Genomic DNA, 21,196 nt, shown 5'->3' with positions numbered 1-21,196 from the left:
CCAGAACCTGACAATGATGTGAATATGCGACGCACATCACGATCTTGCAGCCCTATTCATCAAGAACTTCATTCCAAGTTGTCCAGCAGCCCACATCGATCAAGTCCAATGAGGGCAGTGCCACCGTTTTCCCTCAAGAAAGGTACCCTTCTTCCCAGTGGTATTACAGTGGGTGTTAACATATCAGATGATCAGTCTTGAGCCCAGCACATAGATGCCATCACAAGGAAAGCATGCCAGCATCTTCACTTTCACAAGAGGCTAAGGAAGTTCGAGGACAGCTACTTCAACCATTCGGGTCTTGAAACATCTGTCAAAATCCTAATCACCACTGCAGTTTAGCAACACTGTGACTACTCTGATCATTAGTCACTGAAATGGACTTTGCTTTTTTATTGTTTTGTTTTTTTTCTGTAAAAATTGTGTATAGTTTAATTGATGTTTTTCTTGTGAATGCTTATGTGTGCTTGTGCTGCTGCCATGAGGGAGGTTTTCATTGTGCAGTTGCATACATGTACTTGTGCATACAACAATAAATTTGACTATAATTTATTTTCTCATGTGCCATTTACCACCTCTGGTTCTCTTGCCATGCACCACTTTAGGGGCAATTTACTGTTGTCTCTTGGCCTAACAACCAGCTTTGGGATGCAAGAGGAAACCAGAGCACGTGGACTAAATGCACGTAGTCAAATGAAAACATGCAAAATCTGAACTAAATCAGAATCAAACCTGAACTTTTGAATTGTGAGACAGCTCTGTACTTCTCTAATATGGTCTGATTCTGCCTTTTGCATTGTTTCATAAGTTGCAGAGATGTTCTCATCTCTGTTATCTCCAATGCACTCCTGACCGGTCTCTCACTCTAGTCATCGTAACATTTTGATTAATCAAAACTCTAGTCTTCAGTGTTCTAACTCGCACTGTCAAATCAGTCATCAGTCCTGCACATGTTTCCCATAAGTTCCTTTTAAGTTAAGTGATGCTTTAGTTTTAAAATATCTATCCTTGTTTTCAAATGCCTCGTCCTTCTGTCTCTCTAACCGCCTCATGTGCTGAACCACTTGAGATGCTAGTGCTCCTCCAATTCAGCCTGGTGACCAGCCCTGATTTTAATTATTTCAGCATTGCATACACTGCTGTATTGCACTCTGGAAGTCTGCTATATATAGGTGGTGCAGAAGCCAAATGTATTCTTGTTAATGTAAAATTTTACTGTTTTGATTCAGTCATTTTGCAAAATGTAATTCAATTTTTTTGCTTCACTCAGCACAACTCCTGTTGTCCACCAAGAAGAAAAAGCAACCCAAGTATCGCAGTGTAATTTCTGATATCTTTGATGGGTCGATATTGAGCCTGGTCCAGTGTCTCACCTGTGACAGAGTAAGCTTCTTTGGGGGCTATAAATTGTAATTTGTTATCGAATCCTGTGTTATTTTTCAGCTATTTATGTTTTTTTCCGTCTCTGTAACTGCAACATGACAAACATGGGACCAATAATTTGTAATTGCAATAATGCCTGCTTGCTCATTTTTTTAAAACTATTTTTACACTTCATGACAATGCAGTAAAATTGCCTGGCATTTACAAAGATGATGTTGAGTTAGGTGCAAAAAAGATAAATGAAGAAACTAGTTGGGGACAATTTGGCTCTTGTGAAAACTTGTGATTAAAATATTGGATGTTCATGATACTTGGCTAAGGCATAACCATGGTACTCTGATTACTTCAGGTGATACAGGGTTATTAAAGCATTAAGTTATTTCTGGCATCTAAATAGCTAAGTAATTACTGTATATTGTTTCTAACATTTAAGTAATGAGCAATTATATTGTTTATTTTGTGATCAGATGTGTTAGCTGATGAACAAACTAAAAAGAGAACTTTGCCAGGGTCATTCAATTTACCACAATAAAGGTAGTAGAATACACCAGCCCAACTCCAGTCAAAAATAATGGGGACTGAATAGAAACGGATTGAACATTGTGGGAGACTCTTGCTACCACAGCCTGACAGCAGACCGCCATTGGACTGAAATTTTCTAATCTGATCACCCACTTTCAGGCAGCTGCTAAACACATCTGGACAAGCTGAATAAAACTGTTGATAATTCAATCATAGATTTTCCATTCCACTTGAACAGTGAGATACTGTCCTGCACCATTTACTTGTAACTGGATGAACAATTAAAGAAGAATAACCAGAAGTTTCTGCCTGATGTGCATCATCCTGCCACAAACTTTACAGAAGTGGCATTTACTTCCTTCTCACCAACAGCATGCATTGAATGCTATAAAGTTACTATATTTATGTAGGTGATACCAGTAAAATTCTAGTAATTCACAATCCAACAATTTGAAGTCCTGATGGTTCCGTATCTCGTGCACCAGATGATGTTTCCTGTGTTCTGCTGTAATTCACTAGGATCCTACCCTCTCTAAACTTACCAGGTTCATTGGACAATGTATTATAGTATTGTGTAAAATCTTTTTTAAAAAGTTAATTAAATGTGTCCTTGGGTATTAATAGAAAGGAGATGAATTGGAAAATCAGCCAGAGCAGCACTTCCAAAGCCTTGTGTATGCCAGATTATCTATTAATTAACTCTGTCACAGAAAACTGTCTTCCCATTTGTGTAAGTACCTATTTAACAACGTGATAATTTCTCACAATCCACCTTGGGCAGTAAAAAAGCTATTAAAAGTATGCAGCATCACCCCCTCAGGTTATAATTATTGATTATAGTTGACTTACATATATATTAAAAAAAATCGGCGTTATCAGCACATTTTACAAACTCAAATCTCAGGTTTGAATCTTTGTCCTCTAAATTAGAGTTGGGATTACTACCACTAGGTTGAAGATGACACTTCAGAAGCTGGTGATTATTTTATTTCTTACGGCTTTTTTGTGCAGTTCGATAAGATTGGATCTGTAGTGGAAGATGATGTTGATATGCCTTAAACTGCAGTAACTGATTAATGCACTCACTAATTAAATGCATGAGGATGATCTGAAGGCATTGCAAAATAAATAGCAATGTGGGATTAATGTTTCACTTTCATTACTATTAATAGAAAATGCATTCTGTGGATCTATAAACTTAACTTGAGAGATACATGGCACTAAGTTGTTTTTATTTAATAGGAAGTGTAGCAAATAACACTTCTAGATTGTTTTACTAAAACTTCAATTTCATTGTGTAGAGATGATTGCAGTACTTTATCCCTTGATTGAAAAGGGCCAGTTAGTATCAAATAGCTGCTCCAATAAACAAGGGAAATTGAGATATCATTGAAAGTTAAGAACAAAGGCAGAGAATATCCATACAAAATGAACCAATCTTTCAAGAAATGGTGAAGGGGTTAATAGATGATGCAATATCATTGAAGATACAGTTTACCTGCATGAAGTATTTGGTATTTGGATGCTGTGCTCGTACAGCAACAACTTGAGATTCTGTGCAGATTTTGAAACTAATATTTTAACACAATAGAACTATCTTGTTATAGATTTCGTCCACGGTGGAAACATTTCAGGATTTGTCTTTGCCAATCCCTGGTAAAGAGGACCTGGCTAAACTGCATGCATCCATTCACCAAACCTTGCCTGTGAAAAGTGGAACCTGTAGCGATGCCTACACTACACAAGGATGGGTGGCATTCATTATGGATTATATTAGAAGGTAAATAGTGTTTACAAAACTTGTTAGATTTCAGATGATGTAACCATCCCCATTTACTTTAAATGAAAGTTTCTTACATGACCAGACTATCTTTTCTACATTTTACTTAACTAAAATTGTAGTACCAGTTTATGGATCTTTTTAATAATGCCATTAAGTAATCCTCATTTTATTTAAAAAAAAATGAAACTTCAGAGGGATGAGGAGTACTGAGCAAGTGGATACTTTATTATAAAGGGACCTTGTGTATACAGATCAGCAATTTACATTCATGCAACACTGGTTGTTTCACTTCTGCCTAATCTAAAGTGTTTGGTGATTTAAATGCTTTGTTATAGTAGTCAATACATTGAACATTTCAACCATTGTTTTGAAATCGAATCATTCCAAACTTATGGAATTGCTTTTATCGTAAGTATTCCTTCTTGCTCTCGTTGTGGTTATTGTATTGAACTTGTTCATTCAGCTTAAATGAGTCATTCTACTAACTGTGTTGACTGCAGAATTTATTTTTGGTTCAGACCAATGCTTTCAATGCCCATAGTGAAATTAAGTTAGAATTTGAGAATACATGAATATTAGAGGATATGTAGATGAATTTGTTATCAATTTAAACTTGATTGAAAAATTTACTTCCTATTTTCTCAGAATAAATTAAGGATTTAGGATAATGTTATATGCTAGTAGTCTTTCTGTGTTTTTATGTATTTCTTTTCTGCTCATAACAAGTTACAGAAGTACAGTTTTTAAACTCTTGGCTTTATCTCAAAACTAAACAATCATTTTGAGTGACCATGATACTTATGCAATTCCCATTGCAGGTTTGTTGTGTCCTGTATCCCAAGCTGGTTTTGGGGTCCTGTCGTGACAATAGAAGATTGTTTAGCTGCCTTTTTTGCTGCTGATGAACTGAAAGGTGAGTTCAGTACAATTTTATTTTGTATTGCTTTCATAGAAATACATGGAAGTCACATAACAGAAAAACACTCCACATTATCCATCCAGTTTCTGTCAGTATTTACACTTGAAGAACGTATGTAGTTCCACTCGCTCACCCTTTTCCAATATCTGTGCCGATCTCTTTTTCTTTTATTCACCACCTAAGCTCAGCTAGTCATACATCTGAGTTCTGCTTCCACCCCTAATCCTTGCATGAACGTCAATTCTTAGTGTAAAGATGACTGTACTGGCATATATATTGTACCTTTTGTTTTAATATCAATGACTTTCTATGGCACAAGCAGCTCACAATTTGAATATTTTAAATTCCACCCTGTAGTTGACAGTCACCCATTGAAACAAGTGTTTGTTAACCTACCTGGTACCTCCGGTTAAGGTGGCACAACCGAATGCCCACTGGTAGTTTAAAATGTTGAGAAGTCCGACTAAAAACATCACTGAAACACCTTTTCTGAGGTAAATTGTGTTAAGTTATCACTGCAAACAATGTGGGGGCAAGTGATGGCGAGGCGACTTCGGGGGATGAGCCGAGATGGTGTTGCAGAATCGATGCAGGTGGAGTGAGCTGCCGTTCAGAAGAGAGAGGCTGAGGCTGAGATAAAGGAGTTCTGATGTTCGTTCAGCTGGCCTGGATGTGAGGTTGGATCCCTCTGGACGCCGAGAGGAGAAGTTAGGGCAGAGGAGATTCGATGTCTGTACAACTGGCCCGCGTGTGAGGTTGGATCCTCTGGGTGCAGAGCTGATCAAAATTGGGGCCTGGAGTGAGTCGCCGGGCGGTGTGGTCTAGGCCCTGAGCCCTTCACAGTAACTGTGTCCTCACACAAGGTACGATCTGCTACTTAGACAATTTAAATGCTGGCCCAGACTGGAGGCGAGAGCTGATTTAACTTGCTATCGCATCAATGTTCACTCCTCTCCCCAAGGCACTGGAGCCCTTCACTGTTCCGTTGTTTGTTCAATTTAAACACTGGCCTGGATAGACTGAAAAGATAGATGTCAGGATCTGAGGCAAGATGCAATTTTGCTTGCTCTCTGTGATAGTCACTCTTCTGTCCATGACGCTGAGACTATGAAGACTGCCCCGGCTGCTGTGCTTCATGCCAGCTAATATAATGAACTGATAAGCAAGGCTTTGGGCCTACTCTGGGCTGCTCCGGAGTTTGGATCTGAGGACTCAATTTGGTTCGGAATGTTGTTGTTCGCTTCAATTTTTTCAATGATTTGTGGTTTTATTTTCTTTTTCTTGTGCTTTGGGTGTTGCTCTCTTATTTTAATTATTTTCCTTTAATTTGGTTCTTTCAGGTTTCTTGCTTTGTGACTACCTGTAGGCAAACAAATCTCAAGGTTGTATAATTTATACATTCTTTGATAATAAATGCACATTGATTTGAATTGAAAATCAAGGGTTTTATTGTTAAAAATGGTGGCTGTCTCCTGGTGATAAATATTCAAGTGAAGATTTGAGGATTTATAATTTTCTTTGCTTCCCCATATCTATTACTTATGCGTGCATATGTGTATGCAGCCTACAACTATACTCACTCTCTACTTATGACTGTGAGGCTAAATACAGCTCCAATGTCATATTTAAGTTTGCTGACGACACCACTGTTGACCAAACCAAAGGTGTTGCCAAAACTGCATATAGGAGGGAGATTGAAAATCTGTTTGAATGGTGCCACAGCAACAACCTCTCACTCAACATCAGCAAAACCAAACAGCTGATTATTAACTATAGGAGGAAGAAATCGGGGTATATGAGCCAGTCCTTATTAGGAAATTGGAGGTGGAGAGGGGCAGTAACTTAAAATTCCTAGGCATTATCATATCAGAGGACCTGTCCTAGAACCAGCAGTAAGTGCCACTTTAAAGAAGGCGGCAGCACCTTCTTAGAAGAAATCTGTGCAAACTGGCTGTGTCATATAAAACTTCGGCAAACTTCTATAGATGCACAGTGGAGAGTATCTTGGCTGGGTGCATCATGGCTTGGCATGAAAACACCAATGCCCAAGAACAAAAAATGCTGGATACAGCCCAGTTCATCACAGGAAAAGCGCCCCCCCCCCCGCCCCACCCACCACCACGAGCACATCTACAAAGAGTGCTGCTACAAGAAAACAACATCCATCATTACGGATCCCACCATCCAGGCCATTTTCTCTTCTCGCTGGAAGGAGGTACAGGATCCCCAGATCCCACACCAGCAGATTCAGGAACAGTTATTGCCCTTCAACCATCTGACTCCTGAACCAGTCTGGACAACTTCATACACTGAACTGATCACTAAATACAAGCTATGGACTCACTTTCAAGAACAACTTATGTTCCCCAAATTATTTATTTATTGTTTGTTTTCATAATGTATTTGCACAGTTTGTCTTCTGTTGCTTGTCTGTCTTTGTGTGCGGTTTTTCTTTGATTCTCCTGTATTGGAAGGAGGAGAAGATGGCGCGACGCAGCACGCGCAGCCGTTCCGAGTGAATATCGATATGTGTAACTAGGGGTGCCGTGCATCAATCTGGATTTGATGGAGACAGCCGTGAAAGCGCAGAGGAACATCTGGAGAAACTTCTGAAATGTCTGCTTCGCTTCCGCTGCTACTATGCGATCGAGAATCTCTGGAGACGAAGGCCCCAGTCCTCGACTTTGCGTATCGCCTATTGCCGGGGCCGGGGTTGAAACGCTCGGCAGAGATGCTGCTCAGTGTCGAATAGGTGGTCGGAGGTTCGGAGTTTTTTGGACGGGCTTGGAGTCGGACTGCGGTGGGATTCTTCCGGGATGCTGCATCGGCAAGTTGGCAGCGCTGGGGGTTTACCATCTGTGTGAGATGATGGGACTTTCGAGAGACTCTGAGATTTTTACTGTGCCATGGTCTGTTCTTATCAAATTACAGTATTGCTTTGCAGTGTTGTATCCATATGTTATAATTATGTAGTTTTTGTTAGTTTTTAAGTCGGTTTGTCGTATTTTCATGATAATCATTCTGGAAAAACATTTTTATCATTTCTTATTGCATGCATTACTAAATGACAATAAAAGGGGACTGCGTGTCCTCATAATCATAATCATAATAATAATAATTGTATTTCTTTGTTCTTCTGTGAATGCTTGCAAGAAAATAAAATTAAGGGTAGTATTTGATGACATATGCATTTTTTGATAATTTATTTTGAATTTTGAACATTCAGCTTTAAAATAAGTGCAAACTTTCATTTTTTGGCTTGTTATTTGGAGAGGTGTTTCTCCTTGTTTACCTTCCTTCCCCACACTTCCCCAACCAAACATCGGGAAGTGGAATCATCACTGGAAGCATTCCTTTTGATGTGAGTTAATGATAGTGGGCTAAGCCAAAATCATCCGATGGAATTCTTGTAGACTATGACATTTCTTTCACAAGGCTCTCTTTATAAATGACTAGGTTGCTGATTTTTTCCCCCTTAAACAAGTGAACCTGACACAACGGTAAATTTCTGTTTCAAGGAAGATTAAATTTAGCCTTGGAACTATAGAAAGCCTTTTGTTGCAGCTGCTTTAACCACTTGTTTATTTTTGGGTGTTTTGCTTGTATTGATAATACCATAAAAGTAATTCAGTACTGCAGGGAAAAAATAGACAAATAGATGCCTTGTGTTGAACTGAAGGGACTAATGATATTCACGCAACTCTGTTTTTATTTGGAACTCAATAGATTTTATTCTGCATACATTGCAAAATTGTAAGCTGATTAGTATTTTTACTGCTGTTGGACTGGTGATGTTCTTTTCCCTCTTAGGGTCTGAATCAGGAACTGCAATAATGCAGCGTAGTGAAACATTATCTACTTCTCTAAAGTTATTGAGACATCTTTTTTTATTAGCCATAATATTCTCTATATATTTTGCTTTTAGCCTTTTTTCTATACGACTCTCCAAAAGTTGTGGCTAAATATTGGTCCTTTTACTCATGATTACGATTGCCACTGCACTGTGAGGTGCTGTCTTTAAAAGGAAACACTGAACCAAAGCACCATTTACCAAACAGGCTAGAGATCCCAAGCACTACTTCAAAGTCGAGCAGATTTAGCTCATTGAGTCACAGAGGGAAACAGCGTAGTACTTCAATTTACTAAATCCATGGTGACCACCCACACCAATCCCACAGTAATTTAATTTTTATTCTCCCTACCTTCTTATCACATCCTCCCCCCCCACACCAATATATTTGTTTTCACCAACATGCTAGTGGCATTTTACAGAGGCCAATTAATATACCAACTCCCTTGGAATGTGGGAGAAAACTGGATTACGTGATGGAAACCCAGGTGGTCATAGAGAGAATGTGCAGACCCTACACAGACAGCACCCCAGGTCTCTAGCACAGAGACCATACCTTTACCAGCTACGTCACTGTGACACTGTGGAGAGATGGAAAGATGCTCAAATGGAGCATAGAGGTGGCTGTAGGCTGGTCAGATTAAATAATCAGTCTTTGGGCCATGTATCCTATTTGGTCCTGACTATCCTGGAAAAAAAAACATAGAATCTAATCACTGCCTCAATGGAATTAGCTGGTTTCCTGTTATAATTCTTAATGTACAATAAAACTTCAAAAGTATTTCATTGGAAGGTGGTGATTTTACAAAAGATCTGGCATAAAAGTGTGTGATTCTCTTGTATCTTCCTTCTATATGCATGATCTCTTGAATATCTTGCTTTTATTGCTAAATGGAAATGAGTTTCAGCTTCATTCTGTTTCTCATGTAGTTTAATTATCAGTGGTCAGTATTTTGTTATTTGAAATCTAAAAATGGATGTCATCAAGCAATTTTTCCATGGTTTTGTGTTGCAGGTGACAACATGTACAGCTGTGAAAAATGCAAGAAGTAAGTTAGTTTGAGGACATTTTTGCTTTTCCTAGTGTCATTTCTCGATTTGTTTTGTTGTTTCTAATCTTTTTTTATTAAAACAAGTTATTGATATTGGCTATTTGAGCCATTCTACAATGTACAGTGGCATACTTCAGATTTCCAGTCAAGATCTCGCCTGCGTACAACACTCCTTCGGTCAACATCTTCTGGATAGATCATGAAAGCAAATATTTCACTTATTTTATGTCTTTTACATTTGATTTTTCATCTTGGATATGATTCTAGAACTGTTGGAGTCTGTGATGTGCTGTTTGGAGATCATTTGGGTGTTCCAGTGCTCAGTAGTCTCTGAGAAGATCCCGGAAGGCAGAGGCAGCATATGCAAACCTCATGGTGGGCAGGCTGCGAGACAGCGTGCGAGCTGATTACAGCTTCCATTGTTCACTGACTAAAGCAACGAGGGAGATTGCAACATCTAGGCGAATGCGTCGTTTATGTGCTTCAGTGCTCTGCCGCCTCCAAGAGGATTCTGGGAGACAGGCAGTGTGCGTGAACCTAGTAGTTGGCAGGCTGCGGGACGGCGCATAAGCAGATGTTGACTCCATTTAGCTGATTAAAGCTTCCATTGTTCGCTGATTAACGCGATAAGGGAGATTGAAACATCGAGGAATGCCACTGGAATGTGGAAGGTGAGCTCTGGCTGCCTGTCTTTTGATCATTTTGCTACCGAAGAGGGGAGAGCCTGCTGCCGTTCCCAGAGAATGTTACCCAGATTTTCTGCGTTTTGGATGTGGACTTGAACTATAGACTTTTTTTTCCCCAGTCTTGTACGCTTTTATATTCTGTATTTTTCACCCGATCTTCCTCAATTTTTTTTTGTCGGGGAGGAGGACTTGAGACTCTGTGCCTGTTCCATTTAGTTTTTTTTTGTGCGGGAGGAGGGATTTTGGGGCTGCCTTTCTTTTCTTTCTTGGTTTCATGGCTACCCCCAGAAGAATTTCAGAGTTGTATACGTACTTAGATAATAAATTAACCTTTGAAGTACAGGTTTCCCCTGCCATCTGAAGGTAGAGCGTTCCTATGAAACGGTTCGTAAGCCGAAATGTTGTAAAGCGAAGAAGCAATTACCATTTATTTATATGGGAAAATTTTGTGAGCGTTCGCAGACCCAAAAATAACCTACCAAATCATGCCAAATAACACATAAAACCTAAAATAACAGTAACATATAGTAAAAGCAGGAATGGTATGATAAATACACAGCCTATATAAAGTAGAAATACTTCTCTACAACGATTGCCTGCACAGATCTCCGTAGCGAAAATCTCACGCAAGCGCTCTCGGCAGAAAATATCACGCAAGCGCTGTTGGCATAAATGCACTGTCCAGTAACCTTTGAACTATGAAGCTGCCAAATCTACCAAATAACACGTAAAAATACACAGCCTATATAAAGTAGAAATAATGTATGTACAGTGTAGTATCACTTACCGGAATCGGGAAAACAGCTTGCCGAGCACACTGATGATGGTGTGTTAGACTGAGTCGTCGCAGGTTGGGGTGGTGCAGTGGTTCCCACCCTCCAGGCCGCCGACTGATACATTGTCGCGAAGAACGCAGTGGTAGCCGGGAGGCACACAGCACATCTTTATTAGAAAAGCCAAAATAAACATGCTAATTAATTACGTGCTGCCCGGCACGTAAATGTTGGCGCAGATCAGTGCCGATTGCATCGCCTCTGATCTGGGCTGACAATTATGTGTTGGCGGCACCTAATTAATTAGCATGTTTATTTCGGCTTTTTTCTTAAAGATGTGTTGTGTGCCTCCCAGCTACCACTGCGTTCTCCGCGAATCGGTACAGTATCTGTCCAGGGCCCGGGGGTTGGGGTGGTGGGACACGGGGGTGTCATCTCATCCATTGCTTCACTTTCACTACTGCATTCAGTTTCGATTGTTATCCTTTCCTCTTCCAATTGCATCAGCTCTTCATCTATCAGTTCTTGGTCATGAGATGCCAAAACCTCTTCAACATCATCTTCGTCAGCTTCCACAAGCCAAACTCACTTTGTCCTTGCTTCGTTCACCACGATCGAAATGCTTAATTATGTCTAGTTTTATGCTAAGTGTAACACCCTTACGAGCTTTTCAGGCTTTTCCGACACCTTAGAACTCATCTTGCTAACGGCTGCTCAACGCGACGTGTTTAAGCAATGCCGTTCCGAACCTGGGGGAGAGCGGCTGCTTGGGGTGCGCGCTGCCTTTCTTCGTAACAGTGAAAACACCTTCTGAAAGCGAAAACAGGGTACTAATGTAGGTCTTTCGTAACAGTGAGGTTTCGTAAAGCGGGGGACACCTGTACAGTGTCAGTCATGAATCAGTTGCCTCTTGCCTCCAAGTCTGAAGTCTGCTTTTTCAAGCATGCTTTAAAAATCCAAGCTACCACTTCCAATGATAATGCTGTCTTTGGGATGGAACATTAGATCAAATTTGCCCATGAAGGAGCCCACGGTAATATTTTGAAGACAAACCTGCAGAACTTTGCAGGTGTCTAAGTGAATAGATATTGTTTGTCTAGCTTAATAATTAAAAAAAAACGATCATTTGATCTGATCATGGGAACTAGGTGTGAAAAAATTGGCTACAACATTTTCCACGTTACAATGAGGACGACATTCAGCAATACCTCAAAAAGTGCTGCTTTTAAAAGACATTTTAATATTATGCAAGTTTTTTAGAAGGATCATCAAATCGTAATGCTGCTAAATTGGTTCTTCATAAAACAATGTTTAATAATGGACATTATTTAATCAGTAAATCTTTAAGTCATTCTCAAGATAAAACATGGTGTGTTTTTACTGAGAATATGAAGCTTATAAATGGAGACAGGAGCAATTTTGTTTTATGCCAGTTAAAATAATTCACTAGAGTACACTTTCTTCATTATATGAAGATGAATTGAGAGTAAATGAGAACATGAATTGTACCATTATGGTTGGTCTGTATAGAATCATACAGTACAGGAGAAAGGGAATTAGCCTTCGAGTGCAGGCTGACACTTTGCAGAGTGATCCTGCTTTCCATAACCTTGCAGAGTATTTGCTCCCAAGTGCTTTCCAGTTGACTTGTTTCTGTAAGCCATGAAGGCATTGAGTTCCACTCTTTGCATTTTTTTTGTTTTAGAAAGCAGTGTTTTTTCCTTGCATGATCTTTGTACAGTTTGCTCATCACTTTAAATATGAGTTGCCTTGTCTTTACAGCATCTGCAAATGCGAAAAGTAGATCTCTATCAAATCTCCATCTATACTTCTTAAAATTTTCATCCCTGTAATTGTTCTTTTGAATATCATCTTCACGACTGTCACATAGATCCTAAAAGCTTGATACTCAGAGCTATTCTGTCACTTATGATTTCTGTACTTATGTTTTCCATATTATCACTCCTCATTCTTTCTACAAAGATAATATCACTTCACAATTTAAATTTCACCCATTTCTTGTCTGTTTGTTCTGATAGCTTTCCTTTGTCTTCCAGCAGTCTATTATTATACTTCTCATTGTATTACACGTTTGATGCTGCCTGGAAATGTTGAAGTTTTACCCTACACATCCATTTCCAAGTATCTGTCTCAAGAAAAAACTTAACAGCTGTACCATCAATATTCTGTGAGGGCATCATATTTATTGCATTTATGTAATGGTTTTATTTTCCTTGTATCCTATGTCAGGTTAAGGAATGGAGTCAAGTATTGTAAAGTCCTCAAACTTCCAGAGGTAGGTGATAAAAATAATCTTTAAAATTACTAAAATCTTTTGTTACTGATGTGGTTATCCAATTTATTAATCATTTATTCTTTAAAGCCATTCATATTTATACCTAAGCATGCCTTTGTAAATTAGTACATTCTGCTTACAAACCTGCTGACACAATTTATAAGTTCCCTGGTTATGAAAGGGTCAAAAATGCATGTAATCCACAGCAGCCGGCAAATCCATACTTGTGTTTTTTTTTATGTGTAGGAGTATACACAAGTTGGTGTTCATGAACTCTGGAAAATCTGCATTTATTGCCCATCACATTTCTTCCTGCCTTGAAAATATTGTGTATTGAGAACAGCATTACTATTGTAATAAAACATTTTATATTTGTGACCACTGAAATAATTTAATAGTAATGTAATACCTGTAAAGTTATCAAGGCTTGCTTTGTGTACAAGATGGTAATGTATTTATACTTGGGCTGAAGGGTCTGTTTCCATGCTATATTGCTCAGGATTAGAATATCAGCAGGAATTTGGTTCATGAAAGTCATTTGACAACCACATTACATTAGTTGGCATAGAAAATTAATTGGCAGTGTTAGTATTTGCATTAGTAAATGATGACACAAAACTATAATCAAGAGTCTCACCAGAACAGATTAATGTTTGTTTTCATAATGTGCAAATATACACAAGCATTGTAATCAGATTTAAATTAGTGGTAATTTTGAATCTTTATTTACTTACAGATCCTTTGTGTTCATTTGAAACGCTTTCGCCATGAAGTGATGTATTCCTTTAAAGTAAATAGCCACGTGTCTTTCCCACTGGAAGGCCTCGATCTTCGACCCTTCCTCTCAAAGGAGAGCCCTTCTCAAATTACAACCTATGATCTTTTATCAGTTATCTGTCATCACGGGACTGCAGGCAGTGAGTAAAGAGAACATAATTCTTTGAATCAGATCACATGAGACTTATAGAAGACACTTAATTGACTAAAAATTGATAAATCTACACATCTCTTTATCCCATTGAATTATGCCTGTTGCTCATTTCCAGATTTCTGAATTTCCTGCAGGTGCTCAAGTTTCCTTCCATATTACAAAAACGTATGGGTTTTTAGGTTAATTGGTCACGTGGTTGTAATTGACTGACATGGGCTCATTGGGCCAAGAGGTCCTGTTTGTTACCATGCTGTATCTCTAAATAAAATGACAATGTCTGAAACAGACTACCTCAACATACCTCAATGCTGGTGGTCAGCTGGAGTCTGCTTGAGCAATGGAGATCAGATATAATCTTGCGTTCCCATTAATTTTGTGAAACTAATGTGTTTTAGTCTTCTAATTTAAGATCTATCCAACATTTAACATGCAGAATGTATAAAGAGCTTTCTCCAAACTTCTAGGCTCAGAAAAATTCAAGTAGATAATCAGTGAGTAAGAAATATAAATTCTACTCCTCTGAATTCAAAAGTTCTCAGATTCAAATTATTATTTTTTTTTAAGTATTAAATCCCCACTTTGGTTAATTACAATAATTGGACATTTGAATTGAGCAGCCTATGGAATGTATTTGAATTTTCAGGAGGAGATGAAATCCAAATTGAAGGTGGCCAGTTTGCAGGGCTTGAAGCGGACTGCTTGGGCGGTCATGCTTTAAAGTTTTAAGGAAGAGATATCATATAATCTTGTGATAGAGACTTTTACTATGTTTGTAATACAAACTTATGCTAAGACTTGTGTCTTTACAGGTGGCCACTACATAGCCTATTGCCAGAATGTAATTAATGGTCAGTGGTACGAATTTGATGACCAGTATGTCACTGAAGTCCATGAGACAGTTGTACAGAATGCTGAAGCTTATGTCCTTTTCTACAGGTGAGAAACACACTTGAAAATGGTTGAAATATGCATTTAAAACTTAATGACAAACGTGAAAAAAATCTGCAGATGCTGAGAATCCAAAGCAACACACACACACACACACACACACACCCCCCCACCCCCCCACCCCCACACACACACCCACACCCCCACACACACACCCCCACCCCCCCCCCACACACACACCCCCCCCTCCCCCCCCCCACACACACACACACACTCCCCCACACACACACCCACCCCTTGAGGAACTCATCAGGCCCGGCAGCATCTATGAAGAAGAGTAAACAGTTGGTGTTTTGGACCGAGACCCTCCATCGGGTTTGCTTTTTTACATAGGTGCTGGCTGGTTTGACGAGTTTCTCCAGTATTTTTTGTGTGTTGCTTAAAATCTAATAACTTCAGAGACTTGTGCAAATAATCTACCTAGTACTGCTCTGAGGGAGTGTTTAGCTGTTTAAAGTGGCATTTTGCAAGACAATGCATGAAGTCAAAGCCAAACTGCTCTTTTGTGAAGTCATAAAAGATGCCACAGGGTCTTTTGAAGAAGACCATGTAAGCCCATCCGTATTTCCCTGTTGAGAAGAGTGGCATGGTAGTGTAAAGGTTAGCATAACACAATTAATGTGCCAGAAACTTGAGTGTAAAGAGTTTGTACTTTCTCCCCGTAACCACATGGTTTTCCTCCTGGTGCTCCAGTGTTCTCCCGCATTCCATCCAATGTACGGGTTACTAGGTTAGTTAGTCATGTGGTTGTAATTGGACAGAATGAACAATTTGGACCAGAAGGGCCAGTTATCATGCTGTAGCTCTAAATAAAAAATAGAATAAAGATGACTGAAACAGACTACTTTATCATGCCTCAATGCTGGTGAAGGCTCCTGATGAAGGGCCTTGGCTCAAAATGTCAGCCCCTCCACAGATGTTGTGTGACTTGCTGAGTTCCTCCTGCATTTTGTGTGATTTTCTGCAGAATTTCTTGTAATTGTGTTCATTGTTGTAATGTTGTTTTTGTGAAACCTTGCTGATGACTGTGTTTCCTACGTTCCAAATCTACTACACAATCTATAATAGCTAAAATGAGTTTGGGATGCATGTTGGCAAGTCTGTCTGCTTATGGAACATAACAAAATAGGAACAGGAACAGGCCACTTGTTCCCACAAGTCTGCTCCACCATTCAATATTATTAAGGCTGAACCAACGCATTTTCCTCACCTCGTTTGTACAAGTTTCCCATGCTCCACAATCTTATGTTTAAATGTCCACAATGACCTAGCCTCCACAATTTTCTAAAGTGGAGAATTCCAGCGATTCACTACCCTCTGCACCCCAGTTTTAAATGCTTGCTTGCAGTCTGGTGAGATTGTTTCACTAGTGGAAGCATCATATCATTTGCCTCATCATGCCCCCTGAGGAGCTAATGTCAGAAAAAATTACCCCTCATTTTTCTAAACTCCTGAAAATGTATATCTAATTTATTTAGCTGCTTATGATAGAATACTGTTATGTAGATTGGCTCCATTAAATCCATCTCAAAATGATACAAATTCTACAGGAAAAACACTACTGATATGAATATTTCAGATTCATTAACTTGGTCACTAGATTTCCCTTTTGTTATTTGTACCGTATAATTAATTACTACATCATACACTTAATATAGTTTTTAATCACTCAATTCCCTGATTTTTCAAAAAACATATTTAGTTCCTTTTTAAGTACTGCCAGGGAGGGGAATTTCAGATATTAGCCAGCCTCTACATGAAGAAGTTCCTGTGCACCTTATTTTCAAATGACTTGCCTAACCTTGTTACTATGTGCCTCAATTCAATATTCTCCCACGAGTGGAAACATTTCAGCATCCATCCTATCATACCTTTAAGGATTTTGTATGTTTCAATAAAATCACCTTTTTAAAATCAAAGTTAATTTTTTACAAAAGTACAGATATGTTACCATGTACTACCCTGAGATTAATTTTCTTGTAGGCATTTACAGGAAAATAAATAAAATAGAATTTATGAAAAACTATACATAAAGACTAACAGACAACCAGTTTGCAAAATAAGACAAATTGTGCAAATTTAAAAAAATAGTACTGAGAACATGAGTTGTAGAGTCTTTGAAAATGAGCCTAGGTTGTGGATTCAGGTAAGTTTTGGTGAGTGAAGTTATCCACGTTTGTTCAGGAGTCTGATGGTTTTAGGGTATTAACTGTTTCTGAACCTGGTGGTTTGAGACCCAAGGCTCCTGTACCCCTTGCCTGATGGTAGTAGCCTGGATGGTGGGGTCCCTTGATGATAGATACTGCTTTCTTGTGTGACAGCGCTCCTTGTAAATGTGCTCAGTGGTGAGGAAGCCTTTAACATAATGGACTGGGTTGTATCCATCACTTTCTGTGGACTTTATCATTCCTGGGCATTGGTATTTCTGTACCAGGCTGTGATGCAACCAGTTAGGAATCTGTGCATCCATAGAAGTTTATCAAAGTTTTAGATATCATGCCAAATCTATACAAACTTCTAGAAACTTCTTCAAGAAATACAGAGTAAGCTGCTTCTGGTAGCTCAACCCTATAATCAGCAAATTTCTTTGGAATACCTCCAATGCCAGTATAGCCTGTCATAAATAGTGAGACCAAAACTGTGCACAGTATTCTGTAGGTGGCCTCACGGGTATCCTGTATGGTTGTAAAAAATATGTCCATATTTCTAAAGTCCAATCCTCTTGCATTAAAGGGCAATATGCTACTTGTTTGAATTCTTCCAATTAAGGTCCTGCCCCAACCAAAGTACCTAAACGATGTTCATCAGAATCAGGTTTATTATCACTGGCATGTGTCGTGAAATTTGTTAACTTAGCAGCAGCAGTTCAATATATAATATAGAGGAAAAATAAATATCTAAATCAATTACAATATATGTATATCGATTAAAAATCGTGCGAAAACAGAAATAATATATATTGAAAAATAAGGTGGTGTTCATGGGTTCAATGTCCATTTAGAAATTGGATGGCAAAGGGGAAGAAGCTGTTCCTGAATCACTGAGTCTTCAGGCTTCTGTACCTGTTACCTAATGGTAGCAGTGAGGAAAGGGTATGCTCTGGGTGCTGGTGGTCCTTAATAATGGACGCTGCCTTTCTGAGATCCCGCTCCTTGAAGATGTCCTGGGTACTTTGTAGGCTAGTGCCCAAGATGGAGCCGACTAAATTTACGACCCTCTGCAGCTTCTTTCAGTCTTGTGCAGTAGTGCCCTCCCCTGTTACAGACAGTGATGCAGCCTGTCAGAATGCTCTCCATGGTACACCTATAGAAGTTTTGAGTGTATTTGTTGACATACCAAATCTCTTCAAACTCCTAATGAAGTATAGTCGGTGTCTTGCCTTTATCGCTGCACCGATATGTTGGGACTAGGTTAGATCCTCAGAGATCTTGATACCCGGGAACCTGAAACTGTCTCCACTTCTGAGGTAAATGGTGGAGGCCAAGAGTGCTGGTGAAAATGGGTTTCTGTTTTCAGGAAAAGTGGGCAGATGGGAAATTGGGGGAACCAAGAAAAGATCTTGAGCAATTTGAAGAGATCAGAGTTGTTAATAACATCCGTGAGATAATCCATTCCTTCTCAACCTCTGTGCATCATTGATGAATTTAATTGTAACATCAATCTCAAATATCTCTTCATCATCCCTGGTAATAGCTGTCTAATCTCAAGCAAAGAATTTCTTGCTGTGGCTCTCTTCCCACACCTGGATGGTTGTCACTTGTATCGCTCAAGATCTCTTCTAGGCTCCCCCAATTTCTCAACTGCCCACTTTTCCTGAAAGCAGAAGCCATTTTCAACAGCACTCTTGGCCTCCACTATTTTCCTCATTACACCCCTCCCATAGTCTAAATTTTCAGACTTGTCTATCTTTGATAACTAGAGAAGCAAACATTTCTTTTAATTAAATATTTGTAAAGTCTGATTCTACAGACTCTGTCCTAACCACATTCCCACCCTGGGAACTATCTAAAAAAAGAATAATTCATTAGCAATTTTAGTTGTGCAGATGGGCTTCAGAGGATGCATCTGAATAGTTTATTTTCACCTTTGTAATGTCACTGTACTTTGTACCGGATGGCTACAATTCTCATACGCATTTTTTGTTACCTCTATAATTGATTCCAGCCTGCCTTGTCTAAAACTCTTTAGTGGCTGGCTAACCCTTCACCCTGTGTTTGCTGGCCTGCATTGATTCACAATTAAGCAGATTGATTTTAAACCACTCCACCTTTCTTTCAAATCCCTTAATGACCTTGCTGCTTCCTGTCTCTGAAATCTTAATGCAACCTATTGGTGACAGTGGCCATTCTCCAGTTCTGCCCTTCGATCATACACAAATATTGCCTGCCATTTGTTTGCCCTTTAGGGCTACCAGCTCTGAAAGTTCCTTTCTAAACCACTCGGCTTTTATTTAAATTTAAGACAAATCCCTGCCAACCCTTTTCACATCTCTTTAACACTCAAAGGAAACATTTTTCCTCACAGGATGGTGTGCATATGGAATGAGCTGCCAGAGGAAGTGGGTGAGATAGGGTACAATAATATCATTTAAGAAACTTTTGGATAGTTACATGGAGGGGAGACATCTGGAGGGATATGGGCTGAACACAAGAAATTAACACTAGCTAGGTGGACAACATGGCCAGATGGGCTCATTGGACTTGTATCTGTTCTGTATTGACTATGACATCTACCTATGTGGCTAGCTGTCAAATTTTGGCAACGACAATCTGGTAAACCCCTTCTGCACTTTTGCTAGTGGTGCACTATATAAACAGGAAGTTGTTTTTCATTAAGTATTTATAGTTTCTTAATTAATTTAGTAATCAATTCTGTGATTAGATCCTTGGAGGGAACTTAAAATTGTAAGTTTGATGACTGAGGAGTGACTTAAAATTGAACAAATAGACAAAAACTGGAGACATTTTCTCTACATATTTTATGATTATTTGTTCTGGTGAATGACCATTGCCATTAACTATCAGTTTCTGTCTGCAAATGGTACTTAATCTTCTGACTAGCTCCAGAATTTAGTATTTTGCTTTTGTTGGGTATTTATTAGGGGATTAGGAGGAATCAGTACTTGATCTGAAGTATGTTAAAATTTACTCTATTAAATTTTAACTCCATTTAGTGACTGCCAAGTTTTCAGGACTTACAAATTGATTTTACTACAGGAGGTGGGCATTTAAGATTAAATGCTGAAAATATATCTGCCTTTCAAAATTACAGTTGATGCTTGTCACTGATTTTAAGCCACTTATTTATAGTGCAAGCCTGCACACATATTTGAGCTTTACTTTCCAAATTCTAAAGTACATGTTTATTTAAATGGACTATGATTAAAAATTAAATACATGTATTTTGAAAACTGATTTGCTGCAAGACACCCAGTACTGAATCACCAGAATTACAGGAAGAGGTTGTCAAGAGAAGCAGGACACGATTATCAGAGCAGATAGACTAGATATTACTTTGAGTTCTCAAAATTTGACGTGTATTTCTTCGTGGCCAATTTTTTTTTTACCATTCACTTCTGAAGGCTCAAGTTCTCACAGGTTTATATTTGTACAGTTAGTCTTTGTATAATTCTGTAATCAGATGGGTGGATCTTTAATTCTACAAGAGATGGTTGCCTCCACTGAAATGATTCCAGAGTGTCCCTTGTGCATCATAATTGCTTGATAAAAGGATGTGAAAGATGCTGCTCAAAAAGATGCTTTTTACCAATGTTCTAAATGATCCAAGACAACAAATGCCATCTCAGTTTCAGAAAAGTTTAACTAAGTCAAATCTAGGTAACATTTCTATGTTTGTGTATTATATTAATTTGCTGTGCATCTGCAGGAAAACATTTTAAAGGAAGCTGTGTATTCTTGTTATCCATTTTGAAACTGATATATAATATGGTTATCTAAAAGGCATTGTATTTTTTTTGTGCGGAACAATCAAGATTTTAGAATAACTTGTACTTTTCTACCTTCCTTCTTGTAAGTTGCTGTTTCTTTGAATAT

At 38.7% G+C, this 21,196-nt stretch overlaps 1 protein-coding gene across 2 annotated transcripts in view; it reads left to right on the top strand.

The window, feature by feature from the left end:
* Positions 1-21,196, top strand: part of usp20 (ubiquitin specific peptidase 20) — a 69,429-nt gene that overhangs the window by 23,986 nt on the left and 24,247 nt on the right. For both annotated transcript variants that reach the window (XM_072240292.1, XM_072240293.1), the window contains exons 11-18: positions 5-142; positions 1,271-1,383; positions 3,513-3,685; positions 4,507-4,601; positions 9,473-9,506; positions 13,219-13,264; positions 14,001-14,181; positions 15,005-15,131. In XM_072240292.1, coding sequence (XP_072096393.1) covers positions 5-142; positions 1,271-1,383; positions 3,513-3,685; positions 4,507-4,601; positions 9,473-9,506; positions 13,219-13,264; positions 14,001-14,181; positions 15,005-15,131 — 907 coding nt within the window. The remainder of the gene's footprint in view (positions 1-4; positions 143-1,270; positions 1,384-3,512; positions 3,686-4,506; positions 4,602-9,472; positions 9,507-13,218; positions 13,265-14,000; positions 14,182-15,004; positions 15,132-21,196) is intronic.

This window comes from Mobula birostris, chromosome 22 (genome assembly GCF_030028105.1).
Source record: "Mobula birostris isolate sMobBir1 chromosome 22, sMobBir1.hap1, whole genome shotgun sequence".
Lineage (NCBI taxonomy): Eukaryota > Metazoa > Chordata > Chondrichthyes > Myliobatiformes > Myliobatidae > Mobula > Mobula birostris.
The sequence above is the reverse complement of the archived record's forward strand: the minus strand, read 5'-3'. Positions and strand labels throughout refer to the sequence as shown.